At 38.7% G+C, this 27647-nt stretch overlaps 1 protein-coding gene across 1 annotated transcript in view; it reads left to right on the plus strand.

The window, feature by feature from the left end:
- The window catches only part of TMEM132C (transmembrane protein 132C), a 559319-nt gene that overhangs the window by 313554 nt on the left and 218118 nt on the right, over positions 1–27647 (plus strand). Inside the window, exon 3 of the mRNA XM_056821908.1 lies at positions 9195–9341. Within this exon, the coding sequence (XP_056677886.1) occupies positions 9195–9341 (147 nt within the window). The remainder of the gene's footprint in view (positions 1–9194; positions 9342–27647) is intronic.

Consider the following 27647-nt stretch of genomic DNA (forward strand, 5'->3'; position numbering starts at 1 on the left):
TGTGTTTTGGTCCCAAGGCCAAAGAGTGGTAAATATGAGCAATTGGGAAAAAGTGATTTGCCTAGAGTCACACAGCTAGGAAAATTTGGACCCAGAACCTCCTATCTCCAGGAGGCCTGGGTCTCAATCCACGAAACCACCTAGATATCCCCAATGCAACATATTTTACAGATAGAAAACTTCAGCTCAACAAGCTTACAGCACATGACCAAAGTCATATATCTAATTAATGACTGATAGAGATGTAGCTGGCATATGACTGGAATTGGAGTCTAGAAGGAATCAAATCCAATGTTGGATACTTATTTGTTCTGTGATCTTGGTAGTTCATTTAATCTTTCTCAGTCTCAGTTTACTCAGCTGTAATAAAACCTACCTTCCAGGATTATTTTGAGGATCAAATGATATGACATGAGTAAAGTATTTTATAAACCTTAGAGACTTATGTAAATGCTAGACTAGCTATTTGAATCCTGTAATTCCAAACTGTTTCCACCATACATAAAATGAATCAATTATTAATGAATATTAGAGAAATTTCCACAGAACTTTGCATGTATTCCCTGACTTAAACCTTACAATAACCCAGTAAAATAGGTACTGTAGTTGTAAGAACACTAGATTTGTAAGCAAGCAGACTATCATGCCACCTATGTAAATTATAAGGGGACAAATATGTTGCATACTGATTATGCCAATTATAGGGTGGCATATGTTAGAATTCTGAGATACCTAAGAAAGAGAGGTCCATACCACCTTAGTTATATAAAATTTAAAATTAATCTCAAATAATGAAATGTTATATTTTAAAGATTTATTAATGATCATTAGAAATCAAAGAATAAAGAGGATTCAAAATAAAGACCACGTGCCCATGGTTGATCAGGTAATTCAAACAACCACCTTACCACCACCAAACTTGGGACAGGAAGTAAAGACCCTCCATATCCCTGCCTAATATCCCCTGTCTACAGGAAGTATATAATAACAGGAAGTTGGTGGGCTCTCAGAAAATATAGTTCTTTTTTAGGGTAACAGATTTTCAATTATATGGTTATTAATAGGTTTTTATCGGGACTGATTAGGTTAATTGAGTGAATTGGGAGAGTTTATGCACAAAAGACTGGTCCTGAGTGGCAGCAAGACAATGTAACATGGTGGATCCCCACCAAGAAACTCCAGGCCAGATCATATATGATATATAGAAAGAGAATGAAGAGGAGCAGCTAGGTGGTTCAGGAGAAACAGATAGACAGATAGAGAAAGAGGGAAGGAGGGGGAGAGAGAAGGAGGAAGGAAGGAAGGAAGGAAGGAAGGAAGGAAGGAAGGAAGGAAGGAAGGAAGGAAGGAAGGAAGGAAGGAAGGAAGGAAGGAAGGAAGGAAGGAAGGAAGGAAAGGAGATAGGGATGGAGGGAAGGAGGAAAGGAGGGAGGGAGGGAGAGGGAGAGAGACAGAGACAGAGACAGAGACTGACAGAGAGTGAAGGAGAGAGAGAGAGAGGGAGGGAGGGAGGGAGAGAGAGATACATACATCACCTAACATCATGTACAAGTTTTCCAAGGGATAGTTGGAACTTCTGCTGTTTACATTTACTTAAGGTAGTTTAACAATATCTTTGGAGTCTGTAGCAGTTAAAATTAGTTTTCCTGCTAGAAGTATTATATTTTTAGAGGTTTTATTAAAGATTAAGGATTAAAGAAATATACAAAATAAGAAAGCATGTGTCTAGGTCCAGAGAGCCCATTCACAACTACTCACATCTTGCCTGCTAGATCGAGAGCTGTGTGTGCTCCGAAGTGGAAGTAGGAAGCGAGAGAGTAGGCTTTACAGCCAGTTTAAATAGAAATTTTGATCTCTCCCAGGTGAGGATCTCAGTGAGATTAGAGGGCATTCTGGGAACTAGAGCAAGGACTTCTGGGGATTTAAGTCTGGGGTTCAAATCTCCATTTTTACAAGTCATAGGTCACATTCTCATCCTGATTACCACCATATAGTGGTTATCATTATCCCAATTTTGGTGGCCAAGAAGATGAAGCCCTCAGTGGTTAAGTTCCTTCCACATGGTCAAAAGGCAATATTTGAACCAGGAGCTTTCCTGAATCTTGTTCTAGGAGTAACATCATGGTTATGAAGTCATTTGACCTCAAAATGAAACTGATTGGGATGATTTTTTTAGCCTATCATAACCTACCATCCGAGGGATCCAAACAAAGCCTTCCTAGGGTAACCTGGCATTGGACAGCTGCTAAATGATTCTCCCCCCATTGTAAAAAAAGCAAACAAACAAGAAAATAGATGGAAGGGGAGACAAAGAAGTAGGATTCCAAGGAGCCCATCCCTAGAATCCTCCTAAACCTAAAGGAGAACCCTGGGCTTCTGGAGTACAAAGCTCATGCTGAATATTGATTTTCTTTAAAGATGTTAATTATCACTTGTGAAACAGCAGAGCCAAGTAAGCTTTGGAATGTAGCTGACATTGGTTCTGCTTGTAAGTCATGAAATCCTAAAAGAGAATAAATGTTTAATTGTAAACATTTGTACCATGCAGGTGGAGAGCATAGATTGGCTGTGTATACACTGACATTATGTACTGTAGTGTTATAAATAGGGAGGAACCCACCAGCTCTGTCGCCTACCACCATAGTGGGGCTGTCACAGTGAGGTTTGTTGGAAAGCATCTCCATGGAATTCAGGGTTTTCTCTGCAATGCTCTTTGCTGATGTGTTCAAAGACAAGAGAAGCAGCAATACTTATTGGATGGAAGGCCAACCTTTGCCTCAAGGACATCTGCATTTAGAACCTGCTTCCTTTAGCTGCTTCCTGGCTTTGTTAATTTGGGCACATTATTGAACCCCTCAGGGTTCTCAGCCAACATTCTCAGACTACAGGAGTTTCAGAACCATTTCTCTACCTTCTCTCCACTACTGAAATCTTGGTCTCTGTCTGTCTCACCAGACAGCTAAATAGTTCTGCCCATAGAGTGCTCTCCCTGTAATCAGTTGTATCTGATTGTTCAAGACCCTGTGGACCATAGCTTGTCAGTACAACTAACCAGGAGGTTTTCTTGGCAAGATCCTGGAGTGGATTGCCATTTCCTTCTCCAATGGATTCAGGGGATCCTTTTGTCAGCCACTCCTTCAGGGTCAAACAGCCACTAAATGGCTGAGGCTAGATTTGAACTTGGGTCTTCCTGAGTCCAGACTCAACCCTTTATCCACTGAACCACCTGGCTGTCCCATACTAGTCAGGAAGACCTGAGTTCAAATATTTATTAGCTCTGTAACTCTGGTTAAGTCACATAATCTCTGTCTGCTTGAGTTTCTCAGGGTTGTTGTGAAGATTAAATGAGAAGAAATGGAGAAATGGGATAATTTTTGTAAAACACAGCGCAATACCTAGCACGTAGACGTTACTTAATAATTGTTTCCTAATCTCTCATTCTCTATTTCTCTCTGTGTGTCTATGTCTATGTCTCTGTCTCTATCTCACTCTGCCTCTGTCTTTCTCATCCAGTCTCTCTCAGGATTCATTCTTTATGCAGTTTTAAAATTCTTGATCTACATATTGCACTTCAGTTTCTATTGTGAGCTCCAAGTCCCCAATGCCAACCATTTGCCTGTATCTCATTGTTTCTGTCTCTCTGTCTCTTTCTTCCTCCCTCTCATGAACACAGACACAGTCAGACAGACAGACAGACACACACACACAGACACACACACAGGACAACAATAACAACAACAAAGAAAAATATTCAATCAATTGGTCAACTCCTTTGGCCATAGCACTGTGAGAACGGGGTAAATGGGGATACAAAGAAGCATAACCTACTTCCCACTCCTTTACAAAGAGCTTACAGGCTATTTGCAAAGCCAAGATGGACAGAATTGACCCCACCAATGACCGTGTCAATACATAGTGTATATTCAGAACATCATATGCAGACTGGTCCAATTGAGGTGTATGGTTTTGGTTGGATAACACTAAAGAAGGAAGGAAAGAACAAGACATTTATTAGGCACCTACTATGTGCCAGACCATGTGCTAATTCTTTACAAATTATCTCATTGATCCTCATAGCACCTTTGTGAGAGAGGTACTATTATTATACCTATTTTTTGGTTGAGGAAATTGTGACTGACAAAGGTTAAATAACTTTCTGAGGATCACACAACTAGTAAGTATTTGGATCTAGATTTGAACTCAGGTCTTCCTGACTCCAGACCCAACCCTCTATCTACTGTGCCAGAAGGTCTTTAATAACAACCTGAGGATTTTGAACTTCATCCTTTGGCAGTGAAGAGCCACTGAAGATTTTTGAAGAAAGCAGTGATAACATGGAAGTGGCATTTTTTAAAACCCTCACCTTTCATTTCTGAATCAATTCTGTGTGTTGGTTCCAAGGCAGAAGAGCAAGTGAGGACTAGGCAAGAGAGATTAAGTCATTTGCCCATGGTCACAGAGCTAGGAAGTGTCTGAGATCAGATTTGAACCCAGGACCTCCTGTCCCTAAACCTGACTCTCAATCCACTGAGTCACCTCACTGTCCCTTATGTGGCATTTTCATTGTCCTATATCACAATGTTTATTGCTATTGTTCAGTCATTTTAGTCATGTCCAATTCTTCATGAACCCCTTTTGGGGTTTTCTTGGCAAAGATATTAGAGTGGTTTATCATTTTCTTCTCAAACTCATTTTACAAATGAAGAAACTGAAGCAATAGGATGAGGTAGCTTGTCTATGGTCACACAGCTAAGTTTGCCATTTCCTTCTCCAGTTCATTTTATAGATAAAAAACGAAGGCAAGCAGGATGAAGTTATATACCCAGAAATATCTGAGGTTTTCTTGACAAATATACTGGAGTAGTTTTTCATCTCCTTTTCCAGCTCATTTTACAGAAGAGAAAAATGAGGCAAAGAGGGTTAAATGACTTGCCCAGGTTCACACAATTAATTAAGTGTCTGATGCCATATTTGAACTCAGGTCTTCTTCACTCTAGGCCTGGAACTCTATCCATTGTGCCACACTGCCCTTCTTCTCACTGTGTCTATATCATGATTATTTGGGGAAACTTTCAATTAGGGTCAAAGTATTATGAAACAAGTTTGGTAATCTTGGATAACTGTCTCTCACATACCCTACATCCTCATGAAAGAAGTCAACATCATAATCCATCTCCTGTCTCAGTGTCTTTGCTTTCCTCCCCCTTGTGTCTCCTGTGTTCTCTCTCTTCACTCCCCTTGCTTATATCTCCCTACTTTAATTCAAAATTCCACTCAGATGCTACTCCTACCTTTCTGAATTCTTTCACACAGAACCACAATTTCTTGGCAAATAGTTTGTATTTAATATTTCAACTCCCCACTCCCACTCCTCAAATAGAAGCCCCTCAAAAGGGAGGAAAGTTTTGTTTTTGCCTTGGTAAACCCAACACTGTTCTCAGAGCTTCAGGAAATAAATCCTCATTTAAAGGCTGGGAATATGTTTATTAGACTAGAAGGAATGCTAAGTGTAAAGTATGAGATGTGTAAATGCATTCACACTTATATGGCATCCATATGACTACAGTCAAGATGATGAAAGACAAGCCAAGAATGGCTAGAATTCATGGGAAACTTCCAAAAGTATGTCTTAGAGGGACAGCCGGGTGGCTCAGTGAAGAGAGAGCCAAGCCGGGAAGGTCCTGGGTTCAATTTTGACCTCGGTCACTTCCTAGTTATATGACCCTGGGCAAGTCACTTAACCACTATCGGCCATCCCTTACCACTCTTCAGCTTTGGAACTGATTCTTAGTATTGAGTCTAAGTAAGATTGATTCTCAGATAGAAAGCGAGAGTTTTTAAAAATATTTTTAATATATAAGATAGGAGATTTGATGGCACAGCTTAAATTCAGGGATACCTCTGCAGGAACATGCAGAAGAGGCAGACATCTGTGTCTGTTCCTCATCCTATGTGGCTTATTGGTCCACTCTGGTTGTGTCTGCTTAATTGTGTTGGGAAGTAGTCATTGCACCCATCATTATGATGAAAGGATCCTTTTATTTATGGCAGGGAATACTATCCACCTCCAGAGAAAGAACTATTGGAGTCTTCTTTCACATCAATGTGTCTTTGGTTTTATTTTCAGATATTGGTTGTATATGGTTGTGCTCTTGTGACAATGACCAATATAAAGTGGGTTTTGCATGACAATAAAAAATGAAAAAAAGAAAGAAAGGATCCTCTTGCCCTTGGAGCCCATTATGGTTCCACAATATAAACATGTATTTATTTTGGAAGTCTTTCCTTCAGTGCTCTCACCCTGCTCCCAATGCCAAGTTCAGCTCCTCCACAGAACCTATGGGAACATTAGTCCCTCTTAATGACTTTTCCTTAATGTCGATATAAAACCATAGCATCCTCATTAAACAGGAGTCTAAATGAGCACAATGGACTTGTGGCCTTGCTCTTTTTATTCCATTTTAGTGGTTCCCCATTCTTAGCCTACATTGGGATATGATGCCTGCCTCAGTCAACAAGAATCCTCCTATTAATCTGAACTGTGAGGCGGAAAGAACAATTTGTACTTTCAGTGGAAAGTGAAGTCCTGAGCAAAATCCAAATGGGGCAAACTCCATTTCAAGGAAACGCAGAACATTCCGAAGGAGCTTCCTTCAGGCAAGGGACAGAAAACCTGCCCAAGCTAGGCAGACAGGCTCAGTTGATTTCACCAGGTTGGGATAAATGCTTGGATGAAGATGGGAATGCTGGTTTGGATTTGGTTTTCCAAAGGCACACAGTGCTAGTCTTCCATGGTAGAAGTTGAGTTTAGTCTAACAAAGCATTTTAACAGGGTCCTTATTCTCTTTCCTCATCTCTGTGTCTTTCTTTCCCTAGTTTCCTTTAAGACTGTCCAAATCCCACCTTCTGCAGGAAGCCTTTCCCAGTATTTCTAGCTGCTAATGCCATCCCCTTTCAGATCACATTCCATCATCTCTGTAGATGTGCATGTGTGAGCCTGCCTGTGTGTGTGTATGTGTGTGTTGGTATCTGTCCTTTTGGACATGAAGAGAACCAAAATGGTGATGTATTATGGCTCACATGTAAACTGGATTTCAGTGAGAGAGTTATACAAAGTCATCGGCTCCCTTTCTCTTCCAGAATCATCCCAGGCCAGTGGCAAAACAACTGGGAATGGCTCTGAATGCACTAGATGACTGCCTTTTCTGAGGTCAAGCCAAGCTCTAAGAGCTCCTCAATGCCTGTTTCTACTGCCTTCATGACCACTGGAACAAATTATTCTCATCTGTCCCTTCTACTGAGGGATGTCTTCATATGCTTGGGGTAGACACTCCCCTAACTCAACAATGGGTTTGAGGCCTGTCAATAACCTGCAATCTAGTTTAGCCCATCTGCTGAGACGTACAGGCTGCTGTACATGCTATAGCTTCTTGGAGCCACGAGAGAGCTGGGTGACAGGTAGACACCAAAGGAGGATGAACAGCCATGAAAAGGACTTGGCAAGCCCTCAAATGAGAGGTGTACTCTCCTCTGAACATCCTATACACTAAATACACATATACATACAGACACATATACATACATAGATGCATAGATATATAGACACATAGAAAGATAGATGGACAGACAGACAAATGGTTGGACAGACAGGCAGGCAGACAGACAGAAAGGCAGACAGACAGACAGGCAGACAGAGAGGTAGATAGATAGATAGATAGATAGATAGATAGATAGATAGATAGATAGATAGATAGATAGATAGATGGATGGATGGATGGAAGGAAAGTCAGATGGATGGATAAATAGATAGATAGATAGATAGATAGATAGATAGATAGATAGATAGATAGATAGATAGATAGATAGATAGATTATAGATAGATAAATAGATAAACAGAGAATTCCACATTAGAATGTAAGCCTCTTGAGGACAAGATCTAGTACCCCCAGCCCAGTAGCTGTCTCTTCAGGATTGCTTATCAATAAATACTTATGGATTGATTCATATTAGTCAAAACTCTAGCAGATAGACTGTTAGCTGACATGGAATTTGCTGTAAAGGGTTCTTGTTCTGGGCTACTGGATTCTCCAGGTGTCTTATTGAACTGTGAACATTCTAAAAAAGTTCATGCATATGCCCTGGGGTGAAGAGCATCCCTTTCTTCTGAACGCTATGTATTCTACAATCCTCAAATCATCAGGCAAGAAGGAATCCAGGAGACCATTTAGTCAAGCCATCTCATCTTCCAGAGGAGGAAATTGACAGAGGAAAATTGGCAAAACTTAGAGAAAGGGATATTTTTCCCTGATATCTTGCATGTCCAATGATCAAGAGAGAGAGAGAGAGTTAAGAGAGATTGACTGGTGGTATCACCATTTGCTCTGTCCGTATGTACTGACAACTTTAGAACAGGGAGATCATTGCAAATATTCCAGGCTTCTAGTTCTGAACCATTTCTGTGTAACTCTCTTTACATCAGAGTCACTATCCCATCACAAAGGATATAGGACTTGACATTAATTGTTGGAAAGGATCTTCTGGAACTCCTTTCCTTCTCCTGTGCCTGCCCCCCTTTCCTGAGAAGAATAAAATAATTAGCAGGAGCTGAAACATCCTCTTTCTGATCCAGGATGAAGAATGCACCCTGGTTACCTACCCTCTCTTTACCTTGGTCCTACCCTCCAACCATTTCCAGCCCTGACCACCCCACCCCACCCCCAGCATTGAAAAGTGAGCCTTCACCTTATCTCATGAGGAATTAGATCTCCATTTTACTTCCTCATCTTTTCACCATGGGCCTATTCAAGTACCCTCTTTTCCCCCTGACCTTCATGTCCTCCACACCTTTACCTTCTCCCCTTCATCTGTCATCTTCCCTCAATAGAAGAGAAGCTCTCCAAAGAGATGAACTATATTGCTTGCTTGACTTATTCCCCAGCCCATTGCCAATCATGTCAGCTCACTCAACCTCAGTTTCCTCATCTATACAGTATAGATAACAGTATTATTGTCCGTAGGACAATCTCATATAGATAAAACTTTGCAAACCTCCAAGGTGCTATACAAATAAATCCTAGCCATTCACAGGTGCTGGGGATGGGGGAAAAGACAAAAGAGCTTCACTGCTGGGAGTCAAAAGAACAAGTTGCTGGATGAGCCATTAATACCCATTTTGCAATCTCTGACACCACAGGGCCAAGGTGAAGAAAGGTGTGAACATTCTTAGCATCAAGACCAGTGAGCCTCTGCAATGGGATGTCAAGCAAGAAATGGGGAATGGTGGGAAGCATTCCACCACCACGGTAATATGCCAACGAATAGTGTCCAGTTCAAGGAACAGGTAAGGAATGTTATAAGATATTGCTTACTGGGGTGGGATCAGATGAAGAGGGAAATAGAAGATAACTTTTTTTTTCTAGTGATCTGCACATCTTTTATTTTTATTTTTTATTTTATTTATTTAATTAATTAAATTAGAATATTTTTCCATGGTTACATGATACATGTTCTTTCCCTGCCCTCCTCTCACCCCCCTCCTATAGCCAATGAGCAATCCCACTAGGTTTGACATGTGTCATTCATCAAAACCTATTTCCATATTATTGATATTTGCACTAGGGTAATCATTTAGAGTTTACATCCCCAGTCATATCCCCATCGACCCATGTGATCAAGCAGTTGTTGTTCTTCTGTGTTTCAACTTCCACAGTTCTTTCTCTGGATGTGGATAGCATCTTTCCCATATGTCCCTCAGAATTGTCCTGGATCATTGCATTACTGGTAGTAGAGAAGTCCATTACATTCGATTGTAGCACAGAGTATCAGTATCTGTGTACAACGTTCTCCTTGTTCTGCTCCTTTCACTCTGCATCAATTCCTAGAGGTCATTGCAGTCCACATAGAATACTTTCAGTTCATTATTTTCCTTTAGCACATTAGTATTCCATCACCAACAGATACCACAATTTGTTCAGCCATTTTCCAATTGAATGGCATCCCCTCATTTTCCAATTTTTGACAAAGAGCAATGCTATAAATATTTTTGTACATCTTTTTCCTTATGATCTCTTTGGGGTACAAATGATCAGTGCTATGGCTGCATCAAAGGGCAAGGCAGTCTTTTAAAGCCCTTTGGGCATAGTTCCAAATTGCCTTCCAGAATTGTTGGATCAATTCACAATTCCACCAGTAATGAATTAATATCCCAATTTTGCCACATCTCCTCCAACATTTATTACTTTCCTTTGCTGTCATATTAGCCATTCTGCTATATGTGAGGTGGTACCTCAGAGTTTTTTATTTGTATTTCTCTAATTATAAGAGATTTAGAACACTTTTTCATGTGATTATTGGTGGTTTTGGTTTCTTTATCTGAAAATTGCCTATTCATGTCCCTTGCCCATTTATCTATTGGGGAATGACTTGAATTTTTTTTTGTACAATTGATTTAGCTCTTTATAAATTTGAGTAATTAGACCTTTGTCAGAGGTTTTTGTTATAAAGATTTACCCCAATTTGTTGCTTCCCTTCTAATGTTGGTTGTATTGGTTTTGTTTGTACAAAACCTTTTAAATTTAATGTAATCAAAATTATTCATTTTGCATTTTGTAATATTCTCTAACTTTTGCTTGTTCTTAAATTTTTTTCCTTTTCCATAGATCTGACAGGTACACTATTCTATGTTCACCTGATTTACTTATAGTTTCCTTCTTTATTTTTAAGTCATTCACCCATTCTGAATTTATCTTGGTACAGGGTGTGAGATATTTATCTAAACTAATCTCTCCCATACTGTTTTCCAATTTTTCCAGCAGTTTTTGTCAAATAATGGGTTTTTGTCCCAAAAGCTGGAATCATTGGGTTTATCGTACATTGTCTTAATGATGTTATTTACTCCAAGTCTATTCCACTGATCCTCCCTTCCATCTCTTAGCTCATACCACATTGTTTTAATGACCAGTGCTTTATAGTAGAGTTTAAGATCTGGTACTGTTAGGCCCTCATCCTTCACATTTTTTTCATTATTTCCCTTAATATTCTTGATCTTTTGTTCTTCCAAATGAAATTTGTTATAACTTTTCCTAATTCAGTAAGAAGGTTTCTTGGTAGTTTGATAGGTATGGCACTGAATAAGAAAATTAATTTGGGTGGGATTGTCATTTTTATTATGTTAGCTCATCCTACCCATGAGCAATTAATGTTTTTCCTATTGTTTAGATCTAGTTTTAATTATGTAGAAAGTGTTTTGTAGTTTTGTTCATATAATTCCTGTGTTTGTATTGGCAAATAGATTCCTAAATATTTTATATTGTCTAAGGTGATTTTAAATGGAATTTCTCTATCTAAGTCTTGCTGCTGAGATGTGTTGGAAATACATAGAAATGCTAATGATTTATGTGGGTTTACTTTGTATCCTCAAACTTTGCTAAAGTTGTTGATTATTTCCATTAGCTTTTTAGTTGATTCTCTAGGATTCTTTAAGCAGACCATTGTATCATCTGCAAAGAGAGATTGTTTAGTCTCCTTGTTGCCTAATTTAATACCTTCAATTTCTTTTTCTTCTCTGATTGATACTGCTAGTATTTCTAGTAGAGTGTTAAATAATAGAGGTGATAATGTGCTTCCTTGTTTCACTCCTAATCTTATTGGGAAGGCTTCTAATTTATCCCCATTGCAGAAGATGCTTACTGATGGTTTTAAATATGTACTGATTATTATTTTAGGAAAGGCCCATCTATTCCTATACTTTCTAGTTTTTCAATAGAAATGAATGTTGTATTTTGTCAAAGGGTTTTTCTGAAACTATTGAGATAATCATGTGATTTCTATTGGTTTGGTTGTTGATATGGTCAATTATGTGGATAGTTTTCCCAATATTAAACCATCATTGCATTCCTGAAATAAATCCCATTTGATCATAGTTAATAACACTTGTGATCATTTGCTGGAGTTTTTTGCTAGTATTCTATTTAAGATTTTTGCATCTATGTTCATTAAGGAGATTCGTCTGTACTTTTCTTCCTCTGGCTTTGGAATCAGTACCATATTTGTGTCATGAAAGGAATTTTGTAGAACTCCTTCTTTGCTTATTTTATCAAATAGTTTGTATAATATTGGGATTAGTTGTTCTTTAAATGTTTTATAGAATTCACTTGTGAATCCATCTGGCCATGGGAATTTTTTCTTAGGGAGTTGTTTGATGGCTTGTTCAATATCTTTTTCTGATATGGAATTATTTAAGTTTTTATTTCTGCTAATGTTAATCTAGGCAATTTATATTTTTATAAATATTCATCCGTATCACCTATATTGCCATATTTATCATCATATAATTGGGCAAAATGGTTCTTAATAATTATCTTAATTTCCTCTTCATTAGAGGTGAGGTCACCTTTTTCATCTTTGTTATTATTAATTTGTTTTTCTTCTTTCCTTTTTTATTAGATTAATTTTATCTATTTTATTTGTTTTTTTCAAAGTAACGGCTTCTAGTCTTATTTATTAATGCAAAAGTTCTCTCACTTTCAATTTTATTAATTTCTCCATAAATTTTAGGATTTCTAATTTAATTGTTTTATCTGGGGATTTTAATTTGTTCTCTTTCAATTTTTTTTTAAATTTGCATGCCCAATTCATTGACCTCTTCCCTCTCTGATTTGTTAATATATGCACCCCAGAGATATAAATTTTGTCCTGTGTATTGCTTTGGGTGCATCCCATAGATTTTTAAAGGATGTCTCATCATTGTTATTCTCTTCAATGAAATTATTGTTTCTATGATTTGTTCTTTAACCAAATTATTTTGTAGAATCATATTATATAATTTCCAATTCATTTTTGATTTGTCGCTCCATGTACCTTTATTAATTATTATTTTATTGCATTATGATCTGAAAATGTTGCATTTATTATTTATGATCTTTTGCATTTGCATGCAATGTTTTTATGCCCTAGTACATGGTTAGTCTTTGTGAATGTACCATGTACTGCTGAAAAGAAGGTTTATTGCTTTTTATCCCTTATATCTATTAACTCTATTTTTTTCTAAGATTTCATTCACATTTCTTACCTCTTTATTATTTATTTTTTGGTTTGATATATCTAGATCTGATAAAAGAAGGTTCAGATCTCCCACCAGTATAGTTTTACTATCTATTTCCTCCTTAAGCTCTAATAGTTTCTCCTTTAAAAATGTGAATGGTGCATACATGTTGAGTACTGATATTTCCTCATTGTCTATACTGCCTTTCACCAGGATTTAATTGCCTTACCTATCTCTTTTAATCAGATCTATTTTTACTTTGGCTTTGTCAGATATCATGATTGAGACTCCTGCCTTCTTTTTCTCAGGTGATACCAAATAGATTTTGCTCTAGCCTTTTACATTTACCCTGTGTGTGTCTAACTGCCTCATGTGTGTTTCTTGTAGAAAAACAAATGGTAGGATTTTGGTTTTTAATCCACTCTGCTATTTGCTTCAGTTTTTTAGGTAAGTTCATTCCATTCACATTCAGAGTTATGATTACTACATGTGTATTCCCCATCATTTTGATTTCCTCTCCAAGTCCTGCCCTTTCCTCTTTCACTATTTCCTTCTACATCAGTGTTTTGCTTTTAATAAATCCCCCTAATCCACACCATTGTATTACTTCTCTTCCCACCCCCTCCCTTATTCTCCTCTTATTTTTCTTTAGCGTCTATTAAATTTCCTCCTCCCTCTCTTTCCCTCCCTTTTGGAACTCGCCATCCCACTCCCCCCCTTGTTTTTCCCTCTCCTTTCCCTTTCCCTCTAGGGTAAGATAGAATTTAATACCCCAATGGATCTAAATGCTCTTCCATCTCAGAACTGATTCCACTGAAAGTAAGGTTTAAGTATTACCTATTAGCACTCTCTTCCTTGCTTTTTTATATTAGTATTTTTCACCTTCCCCTCTCGTATGCCTCTATATGTGACATAATTTATCCTAATTTTCTTCTTCCTTCAAGCTTCTCTTGGTGCCATCTTCTATTCCTTCCCCCCTTTTCTTTTTTTACATATCATCTTAAACCACCCAGTACCCAACCTCTACCTATGAATAATTCTTCTAACTACTATGATAGGGAATACAGTTTTTTAGAGTTACAAATATTATTTTTCCATATAGGAATATAAAGAATTTGACCTACTGAAGCCCTTAAAATTTTTTTCCTCTCTTTCTTGTTTACCTTTTCATATTTCTCTTGATTTTTGTGTTTAGACATCAACTTTTCCATTTTTTTCTTGTCTTTTCTTTACAAATACTTGGAGATCTTCTATTTTGGTAAATTCCCATACTTTCCCCTGGAAGTATATAGTCAGTTTTTATGGGTACATGATCCTTGGTTTTAGGCCCTATTCTCTTGCTTTTCTGAATATCATATTCCAAGCCTTGTGGTATTTTAGTTTGGAGGCTGCCAGATCCTATGGAATCCTGACTGGGAATCCTTGATATCTGATTGTCTCTTTCTGACTTCTTGCAATATTTTCTCCTTAGCTTGGAAGCTCTTTAATTTGGCAATTACATTCCTGAGGGTTGTCTTTTGAGAACTTAATGAGAGTTATCTATGGACTCTTTCAATGTTTATTTTGCCCTCTTGTTCAAGAATATCAGGGTAGATTTCTTGGATAATTTCTTGCAGTATGATGTCAAGGTTTCTTTTTATTTCTAGGTTTTCAGGTAGACCTATGATTCTCATATTGTCTCTCCTTGATCTGTTGTCCAAGTCAGTCATCTTCTCAATGAGATAGTTCATGTTTCTTCATATTTTGTCATTCTTTTGACTTAGCTTTATTAATTCTTGCTATCTTGTGAGATCATTAGCTTCTACTTGCTCAATTCTGGTCTTTAAAGACTGATTTTCAGCTATAATGTTTTGATTTTCCTTTTTGGTTTGGTCTATCCTGGTTTTCATGGCTTCCAGCAGGTCAATTCTGGTCTCCAATTTTCTTATCATTTCGTTTGATTTCTGAGCTCCTTTTTCCAAGTGGGAGATTCTGGCTTTTAAACTGTTATTTTCTTTTTGAACTATTTCCCACTTTTCTTGCCAAGTTTCTTCTATCTTTCTTACTTGGTTCTTGAACTTCAATTTAGGTTCCTGGAGAGCTTGTGACCAATTTCCATTTTTTTGGAAAGTTTGGATGTTTGTTTGTTTGTCACTCTCTGCTATCTCCTCTGTAGTATGCTGTTTTTCACCAAAGAAGTTATCCAAGGTCAGAATTTTTTTCTTTTTTCTTTTTTGTAGTAGTAGATTGTAGTTCTTAGATGTTGGTGGCCTTTTCTGTGTTAGTTTTTTCTTCCCTACCCATCCAGAACTGTGAGTGAGAAGTACAGGTTCTCTGTATATTGAGCTATAGAGCAGTTTTTGCCCTGAGGCTATTTTTGGTCTCCCTCCAATCTGCTGTGGTCAACCCTTCTCTACCCTATCTCTGTGCCCAAAACTCCACATTCCTCAGCCTCCTGAGGTCCTAAGTCTCACAGCCCTCAGGAGTAAGACTGTGGTGTCCTCAGGCATCTCCCTGAGAATGTAGTGATTGCCCCACACTAACTCTGACTCTGGCACCTTAGGTGAATTTGGGGAGAGGTGATACGCCCATGCTTTGGTAGGTAATTTTGGAGGTAATTTTATCTCCATATAGTGTGGAAATGCCCAAACCCTGCCTACCTTCAATGTTGCACCCTACAGTAGAGCCCCTTCACTCTTCTGATTTTGATTTTTGTCCTTTTGAGGTGATTTATATTGGTTGGTGGTGAGGAGAAGACCCTTGCTCCTACTTTGCAGCCATATTAGCCCAGAAGTTGCGAGAAGATAACTTAAAAAAAAAAACTTTTGATTCATTTGAGATAAGGACTCTTTAAATTCCATGCCATGACCTTCTATGATTCTTTATTGATAGAGTAAAAGGGTATTCCAATACATAACTCCCCTTAAGAAAATATTAACTTCTAAGGAACCTTCTCCCCTCAAAAAGATGCTTTTTTGTCTTTGAAGTTTCCTCAAATAAAACAAGTTAGAGGCAATTAAGTATCATATTGGAGTCAGGAAGACCTGAGTTTAAATCCTGCCTCACACATGTATTAGCATGGAGACCTTCGTCAAGCTACTTAGTTCCTTGTGCCTCAGTTCCCTTATTTTTAAAATCAAGGGTTGGAAGATTTGAGAGCTTTCAAGGCTCTTTCCAATGATTAATCTGCATTCCTGTATCCTTTGTGATAGGATGGTGATCTTGATGGAAAGGGAGTTACATGTAAGTGGTTCAGAGCTAGAAGCCTGGAATATTTATAGCTATCTATGAGAGAAGAGGGGAATCAACCTATCCCATGTCAATTAAGGTATTGTGGTTCATAGGATCATAGATTTAGAGCTAAAAGGGATTTCCAATGTCATTCAGAATAGCTCATTCATTTAACAAATGAGGAAACTAAGGCTCTAAATTAAATGACCTGACCAAGGGTCACAGAACCAGTAAGTGGCATATTTGAGGTTTGAACCCAGCTTCTCAGTTTTTCCTTTGTACTATCCTGTCACCTGGCAAGGTTATTGCTACAGTAAACAGAAATGTTAGTCCATCCTAACTCCAAACATTTTTAGGGGAACCCCAGGATCTAAAACCCCAGGGCCCAGAAAGGCTTGCCATAACAAGAAGCTCAATATTCTCAGCACATTGCACTCATTTATTCTGATGATTCCATCCTCCGTTTTAAGAGGCTTGACTTAGGACTTCTATTAACCACTGCTTAGCAGAGCTATTAAACTCACAGCCTGCAAATCTGGAGGCACTTATGGTGACTACAGTACCATCTGGTGATCTATAACAGGGCAGCTTACTTTCTGAAGATAAAACTGGTTGAATTGGGCTTCAGAAGGAGGAGATGGTATTAAGGATGTTCCATCTCATTTGCAGAGCTTTTTTGTTTGTTTGTTTTTTCTTCCTCATGCCCCACATTTTCAATTCACAAGTTGACCCAATTTCCTTGTGAATGTGCTTTGTTTTCCTAAATCATCAATGACTCCTTCTACAAAAAAAGGTCTTGAATCCTTGGGCAAGTTTCTTTTTCTTTCTTCCTTTCTCTTTCTCTCTCTCTCTCTCTCTCTTTCTTTCTTTCTTTCTTTCTTTCTTTCTTTCTTTCTTTCTTTCTTTCTTTCTTTCTCTTTCCTTCCATCTTATAATCGGTACTATGTATTGGTTCTAAGGCAGATGAGTGGTAAAGGCTAGGCAATGAGGGTTAAGTGACTTGCCCTTGGTCACATAACTAGGAAGTATCTGAGACCAAATTTGAACTCAGAACCTCCTGGCTGTAGGTCTGGCTCTCTATCCACTGAGCCACTTAACTACTCTCTTAGACAAATTTCTAAATGGATCTGTGATTGGGTTGATGGAAATATACCATGGATTGGCGAAGATTGGAATCTATCTCTGCCTTCTTGTCCCATGTGGTTTTTTTCCAAGTTTTCCTCAGAAGGGCAAGGTACTGAATGTGCTGAGCCTTCTATGAGACATTACATTGATATCAGTGAAACTCACAGGGCTGTGGCTGAGTTATCCTTCAATTTTGCTGTATAACCATCTTATGGTATAGAGGGGGGGTAGGGTTAATAGAGAAAACTATGGCATTGTGGATTGCTGGGTGATATAGTAGATCTGGGTTCAAATTTGAACTCAGACATTTATTAGTTTTGTGACCCTAGACAAGTTACTTCACCCTGTTTGCCTCAGTTTCCTCATCTGTCAAATGAGCTGGAGAAGGAAATGACAAATGACTCTAGTATCTTTTCCAAGAAAACTCCAAATGGGGTCCCAAAGAGATGAACACAACTGAAATGACCAATCAACAACATAAATGGTACTGTGGGTTTCTATTCTACCACTATTTAAAAAAAAACCCTTATCTTCTGTCTTAGAAAGTCTGTCTAAGTATTATTTCCAAGGCAGAAGAGTGGTAAGGGCTAGGCAAAGGGGATTAAGTGACTTGCCCAGGATCACATAGCTGAGAAATGTCTGAGGCCAGATTCTAATTCAATTCCTCCCATCTCCAGACCTGGCTCTCTATCCACAGAGCTACCTAGATGCCCCACTACCACACTTTTTAACCATATTCTATTACATGTGCATCTTAATACAGTGCCCTTCACCCAAAGTCTATAGGAGTTCTTCCTTTCACTAGTACCCTTCCTCTCAGAAATTACTTTGTATTTCTTTTGTTCATATCTTATATTTCCTTATCTGTGTACATATCATTATCCTCGGTAGACCATAAGTTCATGAAAGGCTTGGACATCCCCATTTTTGTCTTTGTATCCCATCCCCCAACCATTTCCTGGCATATAACTGGTGTTAACTAAATAAAGGCTTGTTGAACTTATGAATGAAGTTAAACTTGTAAAAGACCTTAGAGATTATTGAGCTCCACTGAGCCCATTTTGCAATGAAGGCCCTGAAGACAGGAGGGTAAACAATTTTCCCACAATCATACAGGTTCCAAGTGGAAGAGGTGGAATTGGGATCTGATCTTCTGCTCCAAGACCAAGTCCTAGAATCAGAGACATGGATGGCATCTCAGAATTGAGAGTTAGAGATCATCTGCTCCATCCCATCATTTTACAGATGAACAAACTGAATCCTAGAGAAGAAAAGCAACAATTCATATAAGAACTCATAATTAATAAATTGTCAAGAAAGGACTTGAAACTGTGTCTTTTGACTATAAATCTGGTGGCCTTTCCACTAAATCTTGCTTCCTTATATGGAAAAGAAGCCAGCTGTAAATCTTAGACTTTCATTAAAACACAAAAACATCTGGTATCCTGACCAGCTTACTGATTCAATCCATCAAAAGTAGATACCATTGCATTGAGCAGGATTTTGACAGTTTTGCAAGGAGGGGAGGCATAGAATAAGAAAGCAAAGTTTAAGGTTGTTGAAAAAAATCTCTCTTCCCCCCCAAAAATCAAAATTCTCATAAGAGAAATTGAGTTCTAGAAGTAAATTGTAAGCAAGGCTTCCTATAGTTATATCCATGGACTACAACAGTCAGGTTATCAAAACCCCAATTAAATCTCCTTAATCCAATTTGCATAAAGTCTAATTAACCCACAAAAATTTTAGCCTGATTATGCAAATAGAAGTGAATGTGTTAATTAATGTAGATTGAATTTGTGTATGTAAATAGACCTTCCTTTCAGTAGTAGGGCAAGATTGAGAGGGAGCTAAAATAAGGATTTCAAGAAGCAGAGCCTGAAGTATTCTTTGGGCAATTTTGCAGCAGCCCCTTCAGTTGTGTCAGTGTGAGGTTGTGATGAAATGGGTTGGGAGTGAGCATTCCGAAGGGGATTTTCCTTTCATTGTTCCCTTTCAGTGGAGAAGCCATGGATGCTGTTACACTAATCAAATCTGTCAAAGAATCATAGCCCTTAATGTTGAAATCATTATGTGGTTCTCCTCATCTGCCCCAAAGGGCTTAACACCCAAGTTCAATGTTATGGGAAGTGGGGGATGAAGAAGTTTCTGGGGCTCTGTGTCAGATTTTCTTTTTTCATTTAATTTTTAATTTTTTCCCAGATTACACATCGATAATCATTTTCTGACATTTTGCAATCTATGTTCTCTTTCTCTCCCTCACATCCTTCTCTTCTCTCCAAGATGGCAGGTGATATGTTATAGGGCGGATACATTTATCATACAATACATATTTCCATGTTCTTCATGTTGTATAACATGATGCATATTGCATTCACTAGAGAAAAATTCATAGAGGAAACAAAATGAAGAATGGCATGCTCCCATCTTCATTCAGACTCCATTATGTCATTCTTTGGAGGTAGACAGCCTTTTTCATAATGACCACTTGAAGTTGTCCTGGATCATTGAATTGCTGACAATGAAGTCATCACAGTTGATCACTGTGCTTTATAGCTTTTACTGTATACAGTGTTCTCCTGGTTCTGTTCACTTCACTTTGTTTCACTTCATAGAAGTCTTCCCAGGATGTTTTGTGATCATCTTTTTTGCTATTTCTTCTAACACAATAGTATTCCATTACAATCAGATACCATAACTTGTTTAGTCATTCCCCCAATGATAGATAGATATCCCCTCACTTTCCAGTTCTTTGCCACCACAAAAAAAGCTGCTATAATATTTTTATACAAGTAGGTCCTTTCTCCTTATCTTTGATTGCTTTGGGATATAGACCTAGTAGTGGTATTGATGGGTCAGATTTGAAGATGCCATGGAGACATTGATGATTGATGTTAATGTCCTCAGTGATAAAAACAGGTCATGTTTATGGACTGGGACATAGTCTTTGCCCAGCAATCTAGCTTAGGACCTGTAGACCTACCAGTATGAAATGTGTATGAAGTTCTTAAAATGATAGTTTTAGAGCTGATGAATTTAGAATTCAAAATGTGAGAAAATGAATGTTTAAAATTGTCTCTACATGTAATTAGGAGAGAAATCATCTCTTCCTCAAAGAATGGAGTAAACAGAGGAGTAAATGAGAGATTATTTAAAAGGAAATTTGAGCCGTAGAATGGAAATGTTATGAAAAATAATATCAATGTTCTTAGAAAATTATGAGGCAAAGTCCTGTGCAGAAACAGAAGAAGAAGATGTCATAGGCAGCTTAAAGAGAGGAGAAATCTGGAACAGTTATAGGGAAGGATATGATGGGATCTATCAGGGAGTAATAAAAGGGTTGCCTTCTAGCAGTGAGAGCCTAGCAGCTTAATTTCCATCCCCTAGATTTGTAGAAGACCCAGTCATGAAATCAGGAGCAGAGAAAACAGGGGGTACTTCAGGGTTTGGGTTTGGAAAAGAGTGAGAAATTATAGAACAAGAGAGAAGGGCATTTAGGTGATATAAGAGAAAGAATGATGGGCTTGTAGTCAAGAAGACATGAGTTCAAAGCCTGCGATGTTACTCTGGGCAAGACATTTAACCTATACCAATTTGCTTTCCTATAAAATGAGGATGGAAGATGATAATAATGCCTATGTCTCAGGGTTATTAGAAGAATAAAAATGAGATAATACTTGTAAAGCACTTTGCAAACCCCAAGACACTATGTGTTAATTATTTTTATTAATTATGATCATTATTATTATTATTATTATTATCTTGACTGAAAGATCAGCACACTTTGACCCAGTGTTCTCCTCTGCTTGGTTTCAACTCAGCTTTCTTTTGTTTGTTGTCTTTACCCATTAGATTACAGGATTCTGGATGGTACTGACTCTTCTTTTTCTTATTTGTATACCCAGTGATTAGCACAATGTCAGGCACATAGCAGGTACTTAAATGTCTGCTGAATTTAAAAATCAAACTAAATGTTTTACTATGTAAAAGAACTCTCATTTGACACTAGACAGAAAGAAGAAAAACTGTACATAGAAAGTGGAATGAGATGGAAGTTCAAATCCTGCCCTCTATGAAGTTAGGCTTTGGGAAGAGTTAAATGCTCCTCCCTCCAGCCCTCCAATCAAAGAGGAAGGGAGTCTGAGGGGGAGGTATGAAGTTGTTGCCTATCCAAGGCTTGAGTTAACAGGTGGTAATGAGATTTGAAGCAATCATCTCATCCCAGGAGGGTATCTTGTTCAAGTTGAAACCAACAGATGGAGAGTGGAGTGAGGAGTACTTCAGGAACCAGCCTCCAGGGCATCCTTCAGAAAAATTGTGTATAATGTGAAAGCATCAAGTCGGATAATAGATGCAAAGCCCTTTCCAAAACTCTCTATATAAATGCTAGCTATTATTATTGTTAATTAAGGATCAGTTTTGTAATTTGAGGAATCCTTTCCATGGATAGATGGATGGATGATAGATAGATGAATGGATGAACAGATGGCTAGATAGATGGATGGATGCTTGGATGGATGGATAGATAAATGGATGAATAGATGGCTAGATAGATAGATGGATGGTTAAATGTATAGATAGATGAATGTATGGGTAGATGGATAGAGGGATGAATGTAAGCCCCTTGCTATTTAGTGATACAAATACAAGCAAGCAAAATAGCCTCTGCCTTCAAGGACCTCACCTTTTTTATTAGCACAAGACAGCATATGTAGAGGAGAGTTGTTGAGTTGTTTCAGTCACATCTAAGACTTCCTGACCTCATTTGGTGTGTTCTTGACAAAGACACTGAATTTCCTTCTCTAATTCATCTTACATATGAGGAAACTGAGGCCAACAGGGTTAAGTGAGTTGTCCAGGGTCACACAAAATAGATTTGGCATTTCCTTCTCTGGCTCATTTCACAAAGGAAGAAATGGAAGTAAATAAGGTGAAGTGACTTACCCAGAAACATTTGAGGTTTTCTTAATAAAGATACTACAGTGGTTTGCCATTTCCTTCTCTAGCTCATTCAACAGATGAAGAAATGGGTACAAACAGGTGAATTGTCAAGATTCACACAACTAATAGGTGTCTAAGGCCAGATTTTGATCTCAGAGAGATGAGTCTTGCTGACTCCGGGCCCTGCACTCTATCCAGTGAGCCATCTAGCAGTCCCCTTACTGTTCCTCAAATGCAATGCCTCATCTCCCATCTCTGGACCTGTGCACTGACTGTGCTCCTTCCCACATGCTTGAAATGATCTCCATCCCAGGCTCTCAGAATCCCTGATTTCCTTAGGGACCAACTCAAGCACTGCCTTCTACAAGAGACCTTTCCCAGTTTCCTTGGTTCATAGTAATTATTTAGTAGGAGCCATTTCATTGGAATGAAAGCGGAAACTCCCTTTGGTATTCCAGGTTGATGCCATTTATGAAACTCAATCTCTTAGAAAGTAGCCTAGATCACTGAAAAGATAAGTGACTTCTTAAGGTCACACAAACAGTATGTATTAGAAGCAGGACTGGAACCCAGGTCTATCTAGCTTAGGGGCCAGCTCTCTATATACACTAGGCTACAATTGATTGAATTGGGGGAAAGGGGGAAAAGGAGACAAAAAAGGAAGATGAAGAGGAGGAAATGAAGGAAGAAAGAAGGGGAAAGGGGAAAGGTAAGAGGAAGGAAAAATGTTTTTGCCCTGTAGCCTATGAATATGTTTGTTCGTCTTTGTAAATGATCACTAGGATGGAGAAGATGGTTAACTAGCAAATTGCTCAACAAGATAAGGGACCTATAGCTTTACTACCCCCCCTAGAATTGCATCCTTTATTCACAGTGTCTAGATTAGGGATGGAGGGCTTGTTAGGAAAACTGTCAGACAGAAAAGCTGCTTAGATGTCACACTTGATCCCCATGGCCCTAAACCTTGGAGAGGCCTGTGGGCTTATGGTCCTGCAGCCATCTGTCTGATAAGCCCCTCAAACCCTGAAACACAGTTTGCATCTGGTTTGCAAGCAGCCCGGACTGTGTCATATTTAATATTTGGTCCCTCAGATTAATTTTTCAACAGAGTGAGCATCTCAACAGTCATGCAAAATGAGCTAACAACACAAAGGATTGTACTTTATATTAATGGGATGTAAGACAAACATAACAATTAACATTCTGCCCAGATCTTCCCTCCATCAGGGCCATATGACTGTAAGTGATTCAGGCATGCAACAAAATGCCTCTCTGGCTGCAGGGGGGTGGAGGAAGGAAAATATGTGAACAGCATGTGTTAAAGCAGGAATAGACTTTGTAGTTCTTCCAGCCTGTGTTGCTCAGGGAACTTCCTCTACTTTCCCCTCTGTCTTCCTTCCTTCCTTTGATTCCCAATGGTCCCCCCTCCCCAAATCCTGGCATTCCCTCACTTCTACACAGACAGGGATCAATTAGGGGAGAATTTTAGGAAGGTTGCTCTCTCCAGAACAGTAAAGTGTAGAAACTGCTGCTGTTATGTTCCCCATCCTTGCCTGCTAATCTAGGATCTCTTTGGTTTCCAGCTGTTACCACTCATACTTCCAGATTCTGGTTATCCCCAAGAGTTCTGTTTCCTTTCTGGGAGATGGTTCTGATCCCCGCCTAGGTGGCTCTGTTGTCCAGTTAACACTGAATCTCTGAGGCATCTTGGGATGTGACACCAGGAGTATTTTTTCTGACTTTTCTTTGTTTTTAAAGATCGCTGACTCAAAGGGAGGCTGGAGCCTTCAGATTCTGAGCCCAAGGCCTCTGTGCTCAAGATTCTCCCTTCTTCTGGATTGGTGCAGGGAATGAGATATTTTGGGAAACCATGTTGACTTTTTCAGGTCAGTAGGGAACTATTTAGAAAGAGCAGGGAGAGCTTCTGGGAGAGATGAGAGTTGCCTTAGAAGGTCAAGGTCACAAGTTAGATAGTTGTTTGTCCCAGATGGCATTGCTTTGTTATCTGATCTCAGACCATCCCCTTTGAAAACATGTGCCATTGGTTATGGAAAGCTGAAATGACTGTGGATATAGATTCAACCCATCCATCCATTCATCCATCCATCCATCTATCCATCTATCCATCCATCCATCCATCTATCCATCCATCCATCCATCCATCTATCCATCCATCCATCCATCTATCCATCCATCCATCCATCCATCTATCCATCCATCCATCAATGCCCTCTGACAAGCAGAGACAAAACTCCAAGTTCATGTTCTATTAAGCACATGACATCAATAAATCAGTTAACAAGCACACACTGAGTATATACTTTTTCCAGACATAGTAATAGATATTCAGGATACAAAAAAAATAACAGTCTCTGATATTTTAAAAAAGCCTTACATTACTCAGAGTTGAAAACCATGTATACATTTAAATAAATAGAAATAATAAAAATAATAGCTATCACTGATAGAACTTCTAAGGTTTACAAAGCACTTTACATGTATCATCGTCTCAGAACCTCATAGCACCCTAGCGAGAAGGGTGTTATTATTGTCCCCATTTTACAGATGAGAAAAGTGAGGATACCAGTGGTGAAGAGATTTGCCCAGGGGTTAAATATTAGCAAATGTCTGAGAATGGATCTGAACTCAGGTCTTCTTGGATCCAAGCTCTAGCCACTATACCACTAAATACAAAGTAGGTTTAGGGGCCACAATAGAAACTAGGGGGCTCATGAAAGGTCTTTAGTAAGAAATGGCTCTTGTGTTGGGCACTAAAAGGAACTAAGGGTGGCAAGAGGGGGAACATTTCAGACATGGGGAAAGCCTTTGTAAAGGTAGAAATTCGATTCAGCACTCAATTAGCATCCATGTTGCAAAGCCCATTACTAGATGTAGGGTCCAAAGAGTGATAAAATAATAATCCCTGCCCTCCTGGGTATGCTACTTGAGTTTGGAGGACAAAACAAATACATAGAAAATTATTGTGCAGGGAAAGAATTGATGGAACCAAGGAGAGATCCCAGAGCACCAGAGCATCTCGACAGAGTTCTGGAGGAAAAAGTGAGATGGCTGATTCATTCACTTGGCCCAAGGGATAGAGTGCTGGGCCTAAAATCAGGGAAACTACTCTTCATGAGTTCAGATCCAGTCTCAGACACTTATCATCTGTGAGACATTATTTTGTTTGCCTCAGTTTCCTCATCTATAAAATGAGTTTGGGAAGAAGAAAATGGCAAAACATTCCAGTAGCCTGCCAATAAAACCCCAAATGGGGTCATAAAAGTTGTTTCATGCCTGAAACAACTGAGCAACAACAACAATGAAGTTCTTGCACTGCCAAATATGTATGTGTGTGTATGAACAAGTATGTCAAACTGAATACAAACTCAGGATATTTTCTACTTTGCCAAATGAAGGAATGAATGAAAAAGGATTTCCTAAACAACATATGTAAAGCAATGGAAATGCCATAAAATCCAAAGTGAAGATAAGAAATAAATGCATTTGTCCTCTCTAATATGTCCCCATATATGTTGGGGGGTTTTCCAGTGGGGGCAGAAAGATTTTTATGAATCTATGTATGACCAATGGAACTGTCTCTATCAGAATGACTGATGTCCAATTTTTCTAAAATAATTCATAATCTGGCCTCTATGATGTACTTATTCATCAGGAGATTGACTCTGACCAAAATCATAGATTCATAGATTTTTTTTTAGAATTAGAATGGACATTAAAGATAATCTTATCCAGTCCCTTAATTTTACAGATGAGGAAACTGAGGCTACATAACTTGGCCAAAACCACACAGAGGGCAAGCAGCAAAAAAATTCAATAATCTAGCTTTCTCTACCAAGCCAAAGAAACCTCTTCACCCTGGAAGCTCATTCCATTCCTGGACTTCCTCTCATGTTGAACATAAGCCTTCCTCCCCTGAGAAGCCTCATCTTGTGATTGACTAGTTTCTCCCAAAACTATAATTTAAGGAGGGAACTGGGTCAAAGACATCTTCTCCCCTCTCTAGGATACATTGCTGACTCATTCCTATAAACTTTCTCTATCATGGTCTTCTGCTGGTCCCCTTCTTCATCTCCCCCTTTTCAGATTATTTTTCCATTTGAATGTAAGCTCCTTGAGGACAGGGACTGACTTTCCTTCTGTTGTATGTATACTAGCCATATAGTAAGCACTTAAATGTTTATCTACCGATTGACTGATTGAATGGACCACCCACAGCCCATACTGATTTCCTTGGATTGGCATTAGGAAAACTTTGGATTGGCCAATCCTGAAGTGAAGCTTCAGGGGTGGAAAGAGTATTTTCAAAGTGAGAGGTGATTCAGGAGTCAAAGAGCTTCCAGGATAAAGAAGGTTCTGTGGAATTGTAGCGACACGCCAGTGCTTCCTCATTGGCAAATCGCAGGGGCTGGGCTAGATAATTTCTAAGGCTCCTTCTGTTCCTAATGGCACATGGTTTAAAATATGTCTCTGCCTTTCAGGCAGGAAGGATGATCTGTCTTTTCAATGCTGGTCTGAAGCATTTGGGCAGGAATACTCCAGAATCCCCCATGTGTTCAGGAAAGGTCATCTCTCCTTTTTTTTAAGCTCCTGTTGCCTTTGGCTTTAATAAAGTTACAGAATTAACTGAGCCTCAATCAAGAATCTTTCTCTGGGGCAGCCAGGTATCTGTTCCTTCCCAATTTCTCTCTAATTGGTGGAAAGGTTAATTTGCCTTTTCCATGTTAATAGCCCAACAGGAGGTGTTTTGGTGTTCTCTGGTTTGGTTTTTTTGCTGTTACTCATTTTTCTTTCCAGAAGCACATGTCGTGAGAGAGTACTCAATGGTGCAGGGACCATTTTTTACTCTCCTCCCAACAGAAACATCTGCTGGAGCCTATAACCAGCCGAGTTCAGAAGGAGGGCACCATACCGCAGATCTGTTCAGTCTTCCATAGTCACTCACCCAGCAGTGGGAAGGAATAAATTAGCCAGGCAATAAAACATGAAGCGTTCTCCCATCCTCTCCCTCCCTCCCCAAATCTGAAAACAGTGAATAAAATACCTATTAGTATTCATTTAGGCAGTTTGACTTGCAAACTGTATACACATAAATATACTCCAGTATTTGTACTTGGAGAATTCTGGAATAATGAACCTCATCTGAGCAGCTTAGTATGAAGAATGTGAGCAATGTTCTAGAGAATCATTTTCTGAAAAGAAAGGAAGCAATCTAGTCCTCTGCACAAAAATAATTTGATATTAATGGGGGAGTGGGGTAAATCATTAGACTGTATCCTATCAGGGACCACCATTTTCTAATTCCAGAGTCTC

This window comes from Monodelphis domestica, chromosome 3 (genome assembly GCF_027887165.1).
Source record: "Monodelphis domestica isolate mMonDom1 chromosome 3, mMonDom1.pri, whole genome shotgun sequence".
Taxonomy (NCBI): domain Eukaryota; kingdom Metazoa; phylum Chordata; class Mammalia; order Didelphimorphia; family Didelphidae; genus Monodelphis; species Monodelphis domestica.